A 17,532-nucleotide genomic window follows, 5' to 3' on the forward strand; every position below is an offset into this window, starting at 1 on the left:
TCGGGCAAGAATTTTGCTGCTTTCCTCGCGTTGCTTTTGTAAAGGGACAGAAGGAGGAGAGGATGTGTGCTATGGGAGGGCTAGTGCCTCTGCGTTTCACAGCCCCCCAGCCACTCTGTCTTTTCTCCTGCCTTCGTTTTCTTGCCCTTGCTCGCTAAAGAAACCGACACCAGAGGGCGATTGGTAATTGCAGGATGAAAGACACAGGAGGAAAACCTGGCTCAAAACTCCCCCTGATTGCAATGGGTTCAGGATTTCACCCCTAGGGTATATCCCTGCTTGAGAGGCTGGGGGTAGCGGTTTGTTTGAAGATAGAAGGTAAAAATCTCTAATTTAAAAAAAAAAAAAAAAAGGGGGGGGGGGTGGCTTAAAAACCAGAAAGAAATGCACCATTCATCTGACTTGGTGATTGACAAACTGTCTGTGTTGCGTTTCCCCAAGATGAAGGAAAAGGGGAAGCTGATCATTTCGTACAATCGCCTGGTGCGCAGCAGCACTGACTGGACAGTAAGGGCTTGATTAAGCAGCTGATATTTATTAAAATAATTGTCATTAAGATGTGCTTTGTTTTAGCTGGTATGCAAATGGGATAGGGCCGCCACAGCCCCAGAGTGAAGAGCTAAAAATGCAGGCGCCAGTCCTGCAACCTGCTCCAGGCAAGTGGACCCTTGAGCCCACATGAGACCCCATGGTCTGGGTTGGGTTGTGACTGTGTAGATCTCGTTTTAGGATTGGCACCTTTGAGAAGGAATTGCAGAAGGACAACTCCCTCCCCCCCAATAAAATTGAATATCTACATTATTACAGTAAGCCCTGCTTTTTCTGTCTAGTTATGTTAAAACTGCCAGGATCCAAACATTTCCCCAGTATTACAGGTGTATCCATTTCATTTAAATGCAACAGATGCGGTAATAAGAATGATCGATGCTGAAACAGAACTAAGGTGTAGCAGGGATTTGTGATATTACAGTTTGTGGGACCCACTGCAGGGAAACTACAACTGAGATTCAAAAAGCACATGGCCTTCCCTATTAGGGAAGGGGCTGACAGGGACATACAGAAGTTGCTTCTTACTGAAGTGGCAGACTGTGGATGGGGTTGTGAGTCCCCCCCCCTCATATTGCTGCTGGACCAGCTGTCACTGATTTCATTTAATTTTACAACTGACTTCAGTGGAAGCAGGATTGGGCCCCAGAAGCAGACTGAGCCATGGATTTCTAAGTGTGTCGCACCGCTTTGGAAAGGGTGAGACTCCAAGCAGCTGCTTGTCTCACTTGTGCTTAAGATCAGCCTCTTCACCTTCTTTGCTGGCAGACTCTGCATGTGCCTCTGCAGCCATGTTAAATGTCAGGAACTAGCACAAAGGTCTGGCCGCACCAAAGACTCTCGAGCAGAGGGTTTATTCTTATTCTATAAAAAAGTTGCTAAAGACTTTATCCCCAAAAGGAAGGGGAATAACTGGGACATCATCAAGATATGGGTAGCCTTCATTTGCAATTTATGGTTGTGTCCAGTCACTGCTAGAGGGAGATGAGACTTTTTCTGTGCTTAAATTATTTCACTACAGCCACTAGCGAGTGCAATTCTGATTGTGTCTGATGGTTTATGCTATTGTATTGCTGTTGTTTTGCAATTCAGATACTTAAGTATCGGGACTGGCTCTGGAGATACAGACCTTTTTGAGGTCACTAGTTTTGAAACCAGGCCAGGGCTGACACTACTGCATTTCAGTTATTGCCTTTGAAATGATCCTTTGATCATTTAAAAGTGTTCTGCCCCCATTTTACTGCCTGGTAGTTATAGACTGATTTATTTGCAAAATTCCTAGAAGGGAAGAAGTCACCAGAAAAGTCTTGCAGCTACAGACCAAGGAGCATGTCATAATCTCTTTAGCAAATGACCATACAAAGTATAGAAAAATCTAAAGAGGAGAGGTGGAAAAATATATTCACTAGGTATGGAAAGTTACTTAACATTCAGAGCCAGGGAACAAATAGTTCTGTGGTGTGGGGTCAAGAGAGACAAGGAGCTAGGTACCTAATTTCCTGCAGTATAATAATATTAATAAAATAATAATAAAGTATTAATATAGATAGAGCAAATCATTTCAAATACTGTCAATAAGAAAAGATACCAAGAAACTACTGGCATTGCATCTCACATCATCATTAAAGTACAATCCAGAAAGCTCATCTCTCCAGGTCCCCTCTTCCTGGCCAGTGCAGGATTGCTCCCTGCAGTATATTTGCTATGGTTTGTATTAAATGTCTCAGGTAACTGGGCGTAATAGAAATAAGAGATGGGAAAATCCTGTTAAACCACTGAAATCCATCCCCTTGTTAATGAAGGATGGTTTTCCTGATAGAGGTGTAGCAGATATTAAACTGGTACTATATTTTTAGACAAGGCCATGAAGAAGCAGCTACTATTAAGTAGCTAGGTTTACTTGGTCTTATCACAGCACAGAGGCCTGGACTTGATGGCTTCTTGAGGTCCTTGCCAGCCCTGCATTTCTATGATTAGTACATTTCAACTTCATTTTTACTTCTTACAAAGCAAAGCTGCAAAGCCTGAATTTGTTGACCTATTTTGGTCTAGGCCAAATCCTGACATCCTTACTCTCTGATTTTATTTAATGTTTACTCAGGCAAAAATGTATTTAGTGAGAACTAAGGACTGAGTGAGGACTAAGTAAGTGGGCAAGATTTGGCCCTGCTTGTTGGTGGGAGATGTGGAGGAGATGTGTTGCTGACTCAGCTCTTCAGGCTGCCTGGGTGGGCAACAGAGAAGTATCTCTGCCATCCTGGAAGAGGGTATAGGGCTGTGTGCAGTGGCAAATTAGCCACTGGGCCAATGGGGCCATGCCTAGGGCCCTTGGCCTATTGGGATGCCCCTGTGCACTGACCCTGCTCCCCAGCTGGAGCATTGGGTGGGCAGAGCAGGGCAAGCCCCTGCACTCTGACTCACTCCCCGGCAGGAGAGCGGGGCAAGGTCCTCCACCCCGACCCCATTTCCCCAGCAGGAGTGTGGTGGCTTGGTGTCCTACCAGGAGCCTTGCACTTGGATTCCAATGTATTCATTTCTCAGCTGCCCCACTGTATTTTGGGACCCTTCCCAAAGGGATCAGGGTTTTGCCCGATCAGCTCTTAACCCCACTTTACCCAGCTTTAAAAACAAATCAAAAGTGGGAACGGTGGGGAACAACACTTCTCTCCAAGCTGGACTGGGCCGGGCCGGGCCCGGTGGCTCCGGCAGGGGGCGTTGTTTTGCTGCCGCTCAGAGGAGCCGCCGATTGGCTCCCCAGCCCCGGAGCCCTCGCCAGCCCCAGCCCAGTGTGGGAGTCGCCGCTGTCCAGCCGTGAGTCCGACGCCGACCTAGGGCGGGGGCACAGCCGGGGCTATGAGCTGCCGCCCGCAGCCCGCAGCCCAGTGACACCGCTGCAGGGGCGAGCGCAGCCCCCGACGCCGGGCACGATGCTGCGCTACCGGGGGGAGGAGTGGGACGAGAAGACCCAGCTGCGGGAGCTCAACTCCCGGCTGCGGCTCTACGTGTCCCGGGTGCGGGAGCTGGAGCAGGAGAACCGGCTGCTGGCCCGGGAGGTGGCCGAGCGGCAGCAGCAGCAGCTGGCCGGGCTGCGGGGCCCCCAGCAGGAGGTGGCCGAGCTGCGGGGGCGCGTGGCCGAGCTGAGCCGGGCCAAGCGGGAAGCGGAGCTGGAGCGGGACGGGCTGCGGCAGGAGCTGGGGCAGCTGGAGCTCCTGGGCGCCGAGGTGCTGCAGCTGCGGCGCCGCCTGGCGCCCGAGCTGGCCGGGCAGCGGCCGCTGCTGGAGCGGCTGTGGGGCGAGTGCGCCGCCCTGGAGGAGCTGCTGCAGGGGCTGCGGGCCGAGCACGGCCGGCTGCTGGAGCGGCGGCGGCGGGAGGCGGGCGAGGTGCGGGCGCTGCGGCTGGACCTGGCCGCGCTGCCGCCGCCGCCGCCGGCGGGCGGGCTCAGCCTGGAGCAGCTGGAGGAGACCTACGAGCTGGTGCTGGGCCAGGCCTGCCGGGAGAGCCTGCTCCGCTACCAGGGCCAGCTCCGCGCGCTGCAGGAGCGGGAGGCGCGGCTGGGCCGGGAGAGCCTGGAGCAGCTGCGGGCCGAGGGCGCGCGGTGCCGCCTGCAGCTGGAGGAGCTGCAGCGCCGGGGCCAGCAGCTGGGCGGCCTGGGCCGGCGGCTGGAGGACGAGCTGCTGGCGCTGCAGGAGCTGCACGGCGCCGAGGCGGACGAGTACCAGGTGGGTGAGGGCTGCCCGGGCGCGGCGTGGGGGAGGAAGCGGGACGGGGCGCCCCGCTGGGCTCTGGCCCGGCCCGGCCCCGCGCACCGGGGGGGACACGGCCCAGCAGGGCTCCGGGGCGGGCGCGCTGCAAACCCCGACTCCGGCTGAAACGAGCCCTGCCGGTGGTCGGGGCCGCCCTGGCCGGTGCGTGTCCCAGCGCGGAGCTCCGCCGGGGCGTGGCGGGTGCTGCGCTGGGTCCTCCGCTGCCCCGGGAGGCAGATGAGCTGGACATCTCCCCTCGCCTCCGCGTCTGACTCCCCCGAAGGATTGTTCTCTTCTCTGGGATCTACGCGTGTCTCGGCTTCTCTTCCCGCTTCCTGCCTCTTCCCCACACCCTCTGGGGGCCCTCTCCCCTGTCCCAGAGTCTCTTTCCCCACCGCCTCTGGGGACCACTCTCCCTCCCTCCCTCCCTCCCCCCCCCCCACAACTATCCCACCTTTCCTAGAGCATCCTTCCCTGCCTCCCCTTGCCCCCTCTCTTTCCCACTATCCCCCCTTTCCGAGAGTCCCCCCCTCCCCCAAACCCTGAGCTCCTCCCTTCCTTGGGTCCCAAATTTTGTGCCTTTTGCCTATGGCCGGATTTACACTTTACGCTGCCCTAGGCACAGCATCTTCAGCCCCCCCCCAGCTGACCTTCACCTTGCACCCAGTTTTAGAGAGGCAAGGCACCCCTAGAATGCTGGTGCCCCTAGGCACATGTCTAATTGGAAATCTGACCCTGCTTTCCTCTGGATTCCCTCTGGGGGTGTCTCCTCTCCCCTGCATCTGTCCTAATCTTTCGTCCTCTTTTTGCACCCCTTCCTAGGATCCTTCTTTCCCCCAGTCTTTCCTCTTGACTCTGTCAGCTCCCTCTGTCTGCCCCCCTTTCCTTTCCTGCCCACAGGAACTCTGCTCTCAGCCACCCCTGCTGTCTCCACACTGCAATGGCTTGTTGGCCCACGCTATAACCCTACTCCACCAGCTGCCTCCCTTCCCTGCCCATACATCCTTCCCTACCTCTGATCCCTCACCTGTGCTCCTGCTCCTGACACCCTTCCTGCCCTCTGCCTGAGCTTGCACTACCCTGGCTCCCTCTCTCCTACCCCATTTCCCATGCACCAGCTGCTTGCACCCAACTCCTTGGCTCCCTCCTATTGGGCACCTGCTCACACTCTGCCTTTCCCCAGCACCACCTCTTCTGGGGCTGTGGCTGTCCTCCGGTTGGGGGAGGAGGCAGCCAGCAAGGAGAGAAGCCTGTTGCATTAAAGGGCAGGCCTCGGAGGTGCCACTTCTGGCAGGATGGAGGGGCCACTTCTGGCAGGACAACACAAACTCAGATTCCCTTTCAAAACGTTGGGCAGTGTTAGGACCTCTGGCTGGGGAAGCTGTGAGAGTGAACAGGGAGGTGATGACTCTTAACACATCCTCTTCATGTGGGGTGTACTGCTCCCACATTGCCCTGAACAGGCACACTGAGCTGCAGAGTCGGTGTTGGGTGAGATCAAACCCAGCCAGCTAACCTGAGTCCCATTGCCAGCTCGCCATAAGCACACTGGGGAACGAAGCAAGCCCTGGGAATGGGTGAACTGAGCCGCAGGGTCATGGGATGCAGTGTTCGGGGGACAGGCCTACAGAGCTCTCTTTCCAGTACATGGCAGGCAGTGCTTAAAATGGTCAAAACATGAATGTGTGTGTGTGTGTGGGTGACTCACTTCTACCCGCCCCAACTCCCACCATCAATTCCGTCCCCTCCAGCCTCCCCTCTGCTCTTCCTGCAGCTCCTGTGGTTCTTCACCCCCCTTGGCCTGGTCGGAGCCAAGGGGGGTGGGAGGGCAGCTGCAGGAGGATCCTTTTCCCCACTTCAAGGCCTGGAGTACCAGGGAGGGGTGGGGTTGGGAGCTGCACTTCTCCACCCACTCCTCCTGTGAGGATCCTGTTAGGAGGGGAGAGAGTGCGGCCTACCGCCTGGAGTGGAAAGCTGGTGGGCCGGCCTATATTCCACCCTGGCCCTGAGGCCCGCCGGGGATATCAGTGGACGGCTCCTTCATGGGGCCGTGAGCACGGGTGTGTACTTGGCATGGTTCACCCCAATCCCGGACACCTGCCCCTTTTGTGGTGTGAGGGAAACCCTGGCGCACGTATACCTGGAGTGCACCAGGCTGCAGCCCCTATTCCGGCTCCTCACAAATATTTTGTTAAGCTTTTGGTTGCTCTTTTCCCCTCACCTCCTTATCTATGCACTCCCTATCCGTGGTCCACGAAGTCACGGGACCTCCTGGTCAACCTCCTCCTGGGCCCTGGCTAAAGTGGCCATCTATAAAACCAGGGTGAGGAGGTTGGCCGATGGAGTCTCCTGTGACTGTGGGGCCTATTTCCAATCCTCCGTCCGTTCACGTATCCGGGCAGAGTTCTTCTGGGCAGTGTCCACTGACTCCCTTGATGCCTTTGAGGAGCAGTGAGCACTGTACTGGGTTCTCTGCTTGGTGTCCCTGTCTGGTTCCCTTCGTTCGACCCTTTGACCGCACTCCTGTCCCTGTTGTTCATTAGTTGTCCCCCATAATTATTTGGTTTTCCAGGTCCTGTGGACCCCCCTCTTAGGCTGGGGGAGGATCCTTTAGCATACTTTAGCACCTCCTGGATCCCAATAAGGCCTGGAGTGGAAAGCAGCCAGACAGAGGTACTTTTCCCTAGGCAGAGCTGAAATGTGCACCCCTCAGTAACCGAAGGCTCGAGTTGTAGAAGTTTTATTTGATGGGTCTGCGACAGAGCGCACTTTAAAGCACTGATGCCAAGTATCTGGTGATGGGAGTTGGCCCTTGGAACAGGTGAAGTGAGTCCTGTCATTTTCCTGCCCACCACAGTCAGTGATGTCCTGCATTCCCCGCTTGCTAGAACAGTTCTCTACTCATGGTCTTGAGTTGGGAGGATTCAGACCCCAGTATGGTTAACTGAGCCCTCCATTTTTCTATAGCAGAAAGACTGGTTACCATGGTATTGATTGGGGTTGGGTTTTTTGGGGAGGGGGGTGAGGATGGAATGAGGCCTTAAATAGAGGTGTCTGCTATAGGTGTGGACATTAAAATGCCATTGTGTTTTACAATAGCAAATTGCCTCTGTACTTTTGGCCAAGATTGTACTTTTGGCCACTGTTCTGCAGTATGCCAGTTATAAAGCACCCCATGTGCATGGATAGATCAGCATATGCTGGGAAGTCAAAATATCAAAGGTTAGGGTTGGAGAAGACATATTAGATCATCCAGTCCATCAATCCACTATGCAGATCAGAAAACAGTTTTGCTCTCCATTTCCTCAGGGCAGCATTTCTTTTGTTCTTTATCTGACCTTTTATTAACACTCTGCTAGATCTCTTTGTCTGTCTGCAGCTCTCCTGTTAATGATCACATTGTGTGTAAGGGCATGTCTAGCATGGGAGATTATGGAGATATTGCACATTGTGAGGGGACTAGAGAGCGGTTGCTCTGTGTCTGGATTTTAAATTGCTAGCTTGTTTGCAAGTTGCTATGAACGGAGACTGATCAATTCAAAACAAAACACAGCAAACAGCAGAGCTTTTACACTTAACTTGAAATATTCTGGTCTTTGAGAGTTTAAGTCATTCTCCTTTTAAACATGCATTTAAATATTTTTCAAAGCAGTGTATGGAGATTTTTATCTGTGAATCTCTGATTTTAATAATAGTCCTGCAACTAAAACCAGGTGAAAGTGTAGAGAATAACAATGCTTTTATCAGGAGTTTCCTGTGGCTCAGTGTTTTGTTTTGATTTTGATAGGAGTAAAAATTATATAACCGTATATTTCTTCCACCTGAATATCATAAATTCCTTCATTCCTAAAAATAAATTATCTTTAGAGCCATGTTATAAACTGGTGACATTAGAAATTGATGATGGAAAACCTGATTGATCCTTAACAATAATGGGTCAAATTAAAACAGCACCATATTCCAAGAGTCATCCTCCGCCCCCCCCCCCCCCCCCACTTTTTATCATTTACAGCTCAGTACCAAAAGTTTTTCTCCTGCAGTTTCAAGAATGGCTACTTCTTTTCTGTAACTCAACCAGAAAAGATATTTTTGTACCAGTGTCATCTCCATATTAGGGTTGCCAATTTTGGTTGGACGTATTTCTGGAGGTGTCATCAAATGACAATCTTTAATTAAAGATTAATCTTTAATTCATGGAGACTCCAGGACAATCCTGGAGGGCTGACAACCCTACTCCATATATGTTTACATTTTGCTGAGGATTAGTGGGGAAAGGTGACTGTAGGTATTCCGGAGAGTGAGTCAACTTTAAAAATTTTACAGGATTGGCAGCACCAAAGAGAAACAGGTTAAAAATGCCAGTTAATAGAAAAATCAAAATTACCATGTGGCTGCTAGCTGTGCTGTTGTACTCAGGATGAAATGTTATTTTGTAAATTAAAATTGGCCCAGTTTGAGGTGTTTTAAACAATATCTTACTGTTACCTTAAAATGAGTTATGATAAGCAACCCAAACTGCTTTAGCCCCCAAAATGAAAACGCATTAGCTGACATAGTTGCACATACACCTAGATTATATCGAAGCATCTGTAAAAATGGCCTCATGAGGGTCCATGTGTATTGCCTCTCAGTGATACCATGGGAGGGTGGACTTACCGCTGGCATGCCACCTTATGGCTGGGCATGGTGTAGTAGGCTTTGCTTTCCTGCCGAAGCGGCTCTGCCCTGCAGTGGTCTGCCTTTTCTCATAGCTCGGCCCTCCATCCAGGCCATTTACTGCCCCCAACCCTGCACCGCTAGGTGCCAGGGGGGTCCAACAAATGGAAGTCCAGTGTCCTTACATCAGATCTTCAGCCTCCAGCTTTGGGCCCCGTGGTCCTTAAATTCTGTCATCTCAGGACTTTAAGGAGTCCTTACCCCTTATATCAGGGGCTTCATGCCACCTTCCCCTGGCCCTTCCTCTCCTCTGGGTTCCAGCTCAGGGACACGGTAGTGAGCAGGCAAGCACTGTCTATTCAGACCTGCTCCCTGCTAACTCCCTGGGCTTTTTCTTCCCTCAGCAGGCATTTGCCACAGCCTGTTCCTGGGCCCAATGTATACCTGTATTCTTATCAGCCTTCACAACCTGTCTTCCCAGGCTGCACCATGTCTCAACATTCATCCTTCTTGCAGGGCAGGGGCTTGCAGGGCTCCCCCCGGCGTCCCCTAACAAATCCCAAATGAAAATGTAAACAAACCATTTTTGCACTCCTCACAATTGAACTTTAATCCTTCTTAGCTTTCCCCTCTGCTCTTCTTCTCAGTTCAACATCTCCTTGGGCTTTCTCCCCAGAGGTCCAGATCCTGCCATTTATCACGGACCACCACTAGCATCCACCCCACTGGCATCTCCTGGCCAGTTGCTGGAGTTCTCTGCTCAGAAGGAGGAACCCAGGGCCAACTCTTTCCTTGGGCTTTTTCCCTCTACTCCCCTCGAGTCCTTCCTTGGCTCAGCAGGTGTTTTCCTGCTTTCTGTCCACCACTGTACTGCTGAGAAGGGGACTGTGTAGAATTCTTTCACACTCTCCCCACTGGCTTATCTGGGCTTCTTCCCATCTATGCTTCATCTTTAATGGGGCTGCCCCGCCCTGTAGTTGCCACCCAGGTGCTCTAATTGAACTCTCCAGCTTCAAGAAAAGGAGTACTTGTGGCACCTTAGAGACTAACCAATTTATTTGAGCATGAGCTTTCGTGAGCTACAGCTCACTTCATCGGATGCATACCGTGGAAACTGCAGTTTCCACGGTATGCATCCGATGAAGTGAGCTGTAGCTCACGAAAGCTCATGCTCAAATAATTTGGTTAGTCTCTAAGGTGCCACAAGTACTCCTTTTCTTTTTGCGAATACAGACTAACACGGCTGTTACTCTGAAACCTCTTCAGCTTCAGATAACCCTTTCAGTGCCAGTGTGGGGATTTACGCTCCGTCATCTGTATCATGTTAAACTGCCCGGTTAACAATTGAAGATTTTTCTAGTGATCAACTATGCAAACTCAACCTGGTTTTTTCAAGGCAGGACGTGGGGAAAAGGTGATCTCTCATTCATATCTGTAATGAAAAAATATAAAATGGGGGAAAGCAAACATTTTAGGTTTTCTACTCTTGCTCAATTTTTCCTGACATAATTTCTTGTACAGGAGAGAATATACTTAGTTAAGCTTTTGAAGTCATGTCTAAAAACCAGTTATTGGTTGCTTGTTTGTTTAAAAGTGATGTCACTCACAGATGTGTACTTTTTTTTTTTTTTAATATGAGCGATTATGGTAGGCATTTCCTCTACAGCTGTTGTAAGCAAGGGGATTTATTAATATTTTCCATATATTATCCACTCTTTCTGTGTGGCCATCCTTGTCTCCTCCAGGGCTCCCTATCCTCTGTAAAGCTTTCAGTGCTGATAGACTATTCTGCAAATAAATTTTATTACCTAACTGGACTGGCCAAGCACTAGGACAAATCCTGCATTGGGCCTGGTGGGCCAATGGATCGCTCAGAAGGACTCTCAGGTTTCTGTGGCCCTAATAGCATGCTGTGACGATATTTATGGGGAAAATCCCATTGACTTCAATGGCAGATTCACATATAGTGCGATAGCAGGAGAGGGCCCTATATTTTTAGAATGCAGAAAAGACCCTGGCTTTCATCCTGCTCCACTGAAGCCAACTGGACATTTGCCACCAACTTCACTAGGCTTAGGACTGCCTCCTGTATCTGTTCCATGGTGCTGTGAGCTCCAAAGGAGAGGAAAACAGCCTCTTGTTGAATTAACATTTAACACAAATCTGTTACACTGAATTCCTGTACCAATTTCCAGCCAGCCAAGGGCTGGGTGTCCTCTTTTTCTTTTTCTCCCATTAAGCTGCTAAGTGGCCGTGGAGTTTGTAAAAGATGCCAGACCAAGAGTGCTGGAGACTAAAGTCCTTTCTTTATTCGCAGAACAAGTACAGTTTGGGCAGCACGAGTGCAGTCTTTCTCCCACTGCCCTGCTAATGTTTCTCATCCCTGACTAGAAGGAACCACCTTAAGGGGTGTGAGAATTAGTCGCCTTCAGTGCTTGAGTGGAGTCCAGTGACTTTTCCTCTTCTCTTTACATAACAGAGCGGTGACCTTCCAAGACATGGGTGCTACTTCTTTACCAACAATACCAGGAAAGACCTTTGAGATTGTTAGAGTGAACCAAGTTAGCTCAGCATGTATAAAGGCCAAAAAAACATAAGGCAATTTAAGGATTATTTTTTGGGACTAATGTAATAACTACCCTTCCTTAAGGCTTGGTCTACACTAGAGCTTACTTCAGTATAATTTATGTAGCTCAAAGGCGTGAATAATCCACATCCCTTTGTGACGTAAATTACACTGACATTGGTGTGGACAGGGTTATGTCAGTGGGAGAGCTACCGCCTCTGGTGGAGGTGGATTTGTTATGCCCATGGGAGAGCTCTCTTCCATCAGCACAGAGCGTCTTCACCAGACGCACTACAATGGTGCAGCTGCAGCAGTTCTAGTGCAGAGTAGCCCTCAGTTTAACACGCAAATGTTCCAGCTGTCGTGCTCTGCAGTCTCAGGTGGCCATGCATTATAATCGTCATAACTGATAGGGAAGGATGTAATTCCATCAAGGAATACCAGTGACAGAAGATCTGTTTCTCTCCAGAATATGTAATGATGTCCTTGGCTATTTGCTTTTGGTACAGTTCATGGCTAGCTGTTCTTCTGACCCCCTCTGTGAATTGGTCTCAAGGGATCCTCTCTGTGGCTTTAGGCCTCTAGTCCTCCTCTCCCTGGGGTGGAAGCTTGCAATTCTCCCACTCTTAGAGCTTGGCATGAGGCTAGAGTCCCTTGCATATCAACCATGATTCTGCTAAATCATGACGGCCTGATGGGATTCGAGCCCTGAAATTCTTCCCTTTGGGATCTGTGACCAATATGTGAATACAGGGAGATTAAACAGCCTTTTCAAAACAAAGTATTGTTTAATTTCAACAGAAGGAATGCAGCCTCAAAAGAGGAAAGGGGTATTAATACAACAAAGACTCTACTGTTTGACCTAAAATTTAGGTAAGCTCATCTTATCCAGACACCCCAACTTCTAGAGCTTGGGGGACAGTGTGCACCCCTTTGGATTACCATATTTCAGGTTCCCCAAAAGAGGATACCGCCGCAGTTTGGGGATGAGCTGGAGGGGGAGTACAGTTAGGGATGCTGGAGTGACTACCTGCAGCGGGGGAATGGACCAATCAGCTGCGGATGCAGGGGAGGGACTAGTCAGGAAGCAGACCAATCTGGGCTCTTTCTGAGCGGCAATGTCTGTTCTGCAAAAATCCTGGACATTGCCTGTTATTTGAAAAATCCACCCAGACAGAGGACGGAGCCTCTACAAGGGTTGCCATTTTTATCCTCCTGAAAGTCCCTTGTCTGTTCCAGGCCTCCTGAACCTGGCCAAAGAAGTTTATGCACCCTACCCTGGCGGGTGGGGGCAGGATAAACTTCACAGCAGTTACTCCCTTGTCTTTTAACTATTGGTAAATGGGAGACTATCTGAGATTTTTGTCTGCTTTCCTGTCTATATGCTGTCTGCTCCTGGTGGAATTAATGCTTTTATAATTGCTACAGTCCCCCTTTGTGGACAGTCACCAGACTGCTGATTGGACCCAAGCCTTTGGATCACACATGCTTCCAAGCCCACTAGGTCTGGGCAGTGTCCAGGCACTGTCTCTTGGTCTGGCCTCTCATGTACACTTGCAGGGTGCAGACCCCCTGTCTGGAACCCCTCGATGGGAAGATGGGACTCTAGCTACCCTGAGCCCCAAGACCTATGCTCATCCTCAGTGAGCATTCAGAATGCTGCTCAGTTAAACTCCTCAACATGAAAATGAGTGACCACTGGCCTATTCCCAGAGGCCAGAACTGTACCTGGAACCATCACCCATAGGTCCAAACATCCCCAGACATTGGAATCTCAAACTCATGACTTGGGTCCACACATCTGTGGTCTCCTGAAAGGTTAACAGACAGTTGCAACCAAGTCGGATTCTATTCAGGTTGTCATGTTGCATCAATCACCATTGTATTTGAGCATTTCAGATGTGTTTAAATGGAAAGGGGTGTGTGTGTTTATTCCAGTGTTGAATCTGGCTTTTAATGTGCCACATACCAAATTTATAATAGGGTGCTTTTTGCTTGCCTGCATAAATGGTGACCTGTGTGTGTGTGTGGAGGGTGGGGGGGGGCAGCTAGATGGGATTTTGTTTAAATATTTGAAAACAATTTAGCCAGATGTAACTGACACATCCTAGCATGAATAATCTATTCCAGTAATAGTATCTCATGAACCATATGCCAGTGAAGTCTGAGAGTAGGTTTATTTATTTTTTTCTGTAAAGCTGAGCAGGGGCTAGTGCATGTTGCTTTAATACTTTTTAAGATTTTTATCTTCGTGTTTGTAGTAAAACTGGAAAGTTATTATAAGCACAAGTGTGAAAGTGTAAAGTCAAATTCTTCAAAACTAATAGGAAGTATTTCTGTTTAGAGGATAATTGACGCCCTAGAAGACGAAAAGCAATTCCTGACTATGTCCATCATGGATTACCTAAAGGACTACAATGAACTAATGCAGGTGAAAGTGGGACTCAGCCTTGAAGTTGAAACTTACAGGTAAGGATTATAACTGCAATGGGTAGTACCGTCAGGGGATGTTTTAAATTACTCATTACAACTCAGACCTGTGAACTACACTGGCCTTTTCCATCTTTAGGGTATAATAATGCATCAGCTTTTTAAAAGGAAGATACTTGCCCGTAAACTCTTCAGATTTCTTCTCCTCCCAGTGCACATGCATAATTCCCATTAGAGTGGGGTCTCTGGACTTCTGGGTTCAGTGCTCGGCTCGCTATTGGCTAACTGTGTGATCTGGGTCAAGTAACTTAACTTCCCTATACCTGAGTTCTCTCATCTGTGTAAAGGAGAAATAATACCTATGTTGCAGGAGTGTTGAGGCTTAATATTTGTAAAGTCCTTTAATACCTTCAGATAGAAGATCATGTAAAAGTGTAAAATTATTGTAACTATTGTTGTTCTTTATTAATAATGTTAATAGGTATTACTCATGTGCAGACTGCAGACGGAGATTAGCACTTAAGTACAGCCATTTTAACTAACAGTAATTATGTCTACAGTCTATGGAACAGCATGTTACTGAAGCCATATAATCCTCTGAATCCTGGAATTCTAAAAGCTTGCTACTTATTTTGCAGTAAAGTTCTTGGTGCTAAAGGAGCATGCTTGATTACTGTGATGCTAAAAACCAAGTGAATGTAATTGTTCTTACCATATTTGAATTTATGCAAGTACTAGCTGAAGGCTCAGCGTCTGTCGGATTGTAACTGATAAGTCATAAGGCAGTGTGGATCTTCCAGCTGGCAAGTCACAGTGCCAGCATTCAGTGTTCAGATTGTTCCAGGGTTTGGGTGTGCTGCTGCGTACTGTACCTTTTTTGGTCTCTACCACTCTCATTTAAGCAGCGATGTTCTTAGCGGAAAGGCATTGTTTCAAATACAAGTTCTGTTTTTGCCAGAGAAGGAAATGGAATAAAGAAGTTAACAGAAAACTCAGTTTTCTAAACCAGTGATACTCAAACTGAGGGTTGGGAGTTGCAAGTGGCTCTTTTAATGTCTCTTGTGGCTCTTTGTAGCCTGTGATATTAAAACATGGTGTGATTTAATTATTAACCAATCTAAGTTATTAACCATTCAGAATGCTTTTACTATGTTGTTTTAACTAATTGTAGAATACATGGTCAGTAATTGTGGTGTAAGAATAATATATATATATATAGTAAATGAAACAATGAATTCATACTACTGTGGCTCTTTTGAGTAATGTTGAGTGTTAATTTGGCTCCTGAACCACAGAGGTCTGAGTATCACTGTTTTAAACTTTACTTTCCACCATCCTGGCCTTTGCTAAGGAAACACATGCTCAGGCTAAGTCTGAGAAGTAAACAGCCATTCTGCTAATAATTCCTCTTTACCTGTGAATCTTTCTAGTCAGTCACTAGTTGAGCAATTGAAAAGCCAGAGCAATTTTGAAATCTCAAGATCATAAGTTGTTAATTGACACATGACACATATTGGTTCAGAAGGGGAAAAAAAGTTGATGGATAGCAGACAGATAAAATTTTTATGATAAAGGTTTTGAGCTTTTCCACTATTAACGCTTTATTTTCGATAAAGTTGGCAGATGAAACTTATTCTTTACAATTTGTATTGATTTTTAAATTCACAAGACAACAATTCTTATTGAGTGAATGAAATAACCTGCAAAAGTTTAACATGTCTGACTGCTATCTTATCTTTATGAATCCATAGATTTGTTTATATTGTGTATTAATGTTTGACACACAGAGAATGTATAGTTACAACATTGCTTGACAAGTATTGCTACTACTGTCCTTAAATATTGTGTAATGTTGTTGTGAACTATTAAGCAGCTGAGTTTGTCCAGAAAGTGGTGGGTGAAGTGATCCATACATGTTTGTTAATTCAGAGACAGTTATTTAGTAGAAAGAGCACAGAAGTTAACTGTTACTAAAAAGACATGGAACTCTTGAGATCTAATCCCAGCTCTAACACCAACTTCATCTGTTGCTTTGGGTTAGTCATCTAATCTTTCTGCCTCAATTTATGCGTCTGCTAAATGGGATAGTAAATACCTTTGTCTCGGTACAAAAGGCTCAGAGGTGCTGTGACCATTAATATTCACACAGTGGTGTGCATGATGCTGCCCAGACAGCTAGGTGCTCTGACACATGCTTAATTAGTAAGTGAACAGGCAGTGTTGCAGCTCTGTAAAAGTCAGCTGCGAACTCATTAAATCTTGGAGCCTCTCTAGAAGTCATATCACGATTACCTATAGTGTTGGCGGTTTGTGTATGGATTCGCGGTCCTCAGGGAGTGGGAAACTGCTTGGCATTGCCTGGAATGTTTTTGTTGTCCATTGAGGTTGCTGCCTTAGCCTACAGAGACTTGTGAAATGTTCTTTAATAGCTTGTGATTCTCTGTGCCTCTGTTGGTCACCATCTCTGTCTTGCCAGGACCAGACTTCAGCATTTAAACTTACAACTTCCTGTTGAAAGAAACAGTGTTTGGTTGAGGTCAGAGATATGGGACTTCCAGTTTATCGAAAAGCAGTTCTGTCTTATCACTGTAAAGAAAGTTCCTTTAAAATCTCAGGAAGGGAAAAAATTACTTTTTGGATACTCCATGTTTCACACAAACAAAACCACCACCCTTCACTGGGGATTTAATTCCCGCCAGCCCAGTGGATGATCTTTCTTCACTCCACTGAAGAAGGAAGATAACTTGGTTCCACCAAACCAACTGTTGCATAAGACTGCTCTGGACTCCTGGTCTTCTGTTATTATTAAACCAGTTCCTGTAGTAATCCTCTGTACCTGTGATAACCAGGGTATGTGATGTCAGCTTCTTCTCATTCTCATAGAGGAAATCAGCTCCTATCCTTCATTTAGGTACATCAAGGTCCAAAGGCCCCTGTAAAGACCCATGCTTGTCATTCTGAGGTTTCTATTATGAAGTTTCAGTGATTGCTGTGAGACATTCTGTCCTGTGGCATCATGGATTAAGCACATGGTGTTTGGTTTACTTCCTTCTCCTTCGTCCCACACAGCCCAGAGTGTCAGTGTGTCTCCCACTCTGTATTTTTTTTGCTTTCTTTTACAACTCCTAGAGCTAGTGTTCCTAAGTAAGCATGAGAGAGTATTTCCACTGGAGCTAGTCATGGCCACTCCTGAATTGGCTGGCCAAAAGGGTCATGTTGCAAGGAACTCCCTTCCCCAGGAACCAAACATACTTCCTTCCTAATGTTGCCAATCCTTCCTGCTTTTATGAATGGGACCAGTTCTGGAAATGGCAGCGGCCATTCCCATTCTTTACCTGTAAAGGCTGAAATAAATATTTTTCTAGTGTTGCACCACATGGTTCCGTGCTGCTGAGATCCTACAAAAGCCAAAATAGATTAGACTGTGTAATAGTCTCCAAAGGGAAGTGGTGGAAGACACATTGCTTGATACTTAAAAGTAGATTGAACAAAATATTGGAAGACCGACTGTTGGGAACCATCTTGCACTGGGCAGTGGAGCATTGTCGCAGCATCATCTTGCTTGGATCCTCATCAGGTGCCCCGTGTCTC

At 47.9% G+C, this 17,532-nt stretch overlaps 1 protein-coding gene across 1 annotated transcript in view; it reads left to right on the top strand.

The window, feature by feature from the left end:
• Window positions 1-3,369: 3,369 nt before the first annotated feature.
• The window catches only part of SYNM (synemin), a 28,643-nt gene continuing 14,480 nt past the window's right edge, over window positions 3,370-17,532 (top strand). Inside the window, exons 1-2 of the mRNA XM_073304273.1 lie at window positions 3,370-4,265; window positions 13,856-13,980. Coding sequence (XP_073160374.1) covers window positions 3,474-4,265; window positions 13,856-13,980 — 917 coding nt within the window. The 5' untranslated portion in view covers window positions 3,370-3,473. The remainder of the gene's footprint in view (window positions 4,266-13,855; window positions 13,981-17,532) is intronic.

The sequence above is a fragment of the Lepidochelys kempii genome, chromosome 10 (genome assembly GCF_965140265.1).
Source record: "Lepidochelys kempii isolate rLepKem1 chromosome 10, rLepKem1.hap2, whole genome shotgun sequence".
Lineage (NCBI taxonomy): Eukaryota > Metazoa > Chordata > Testudines > Cheloniidae > Lepidochelys > Lepidochelys kempii.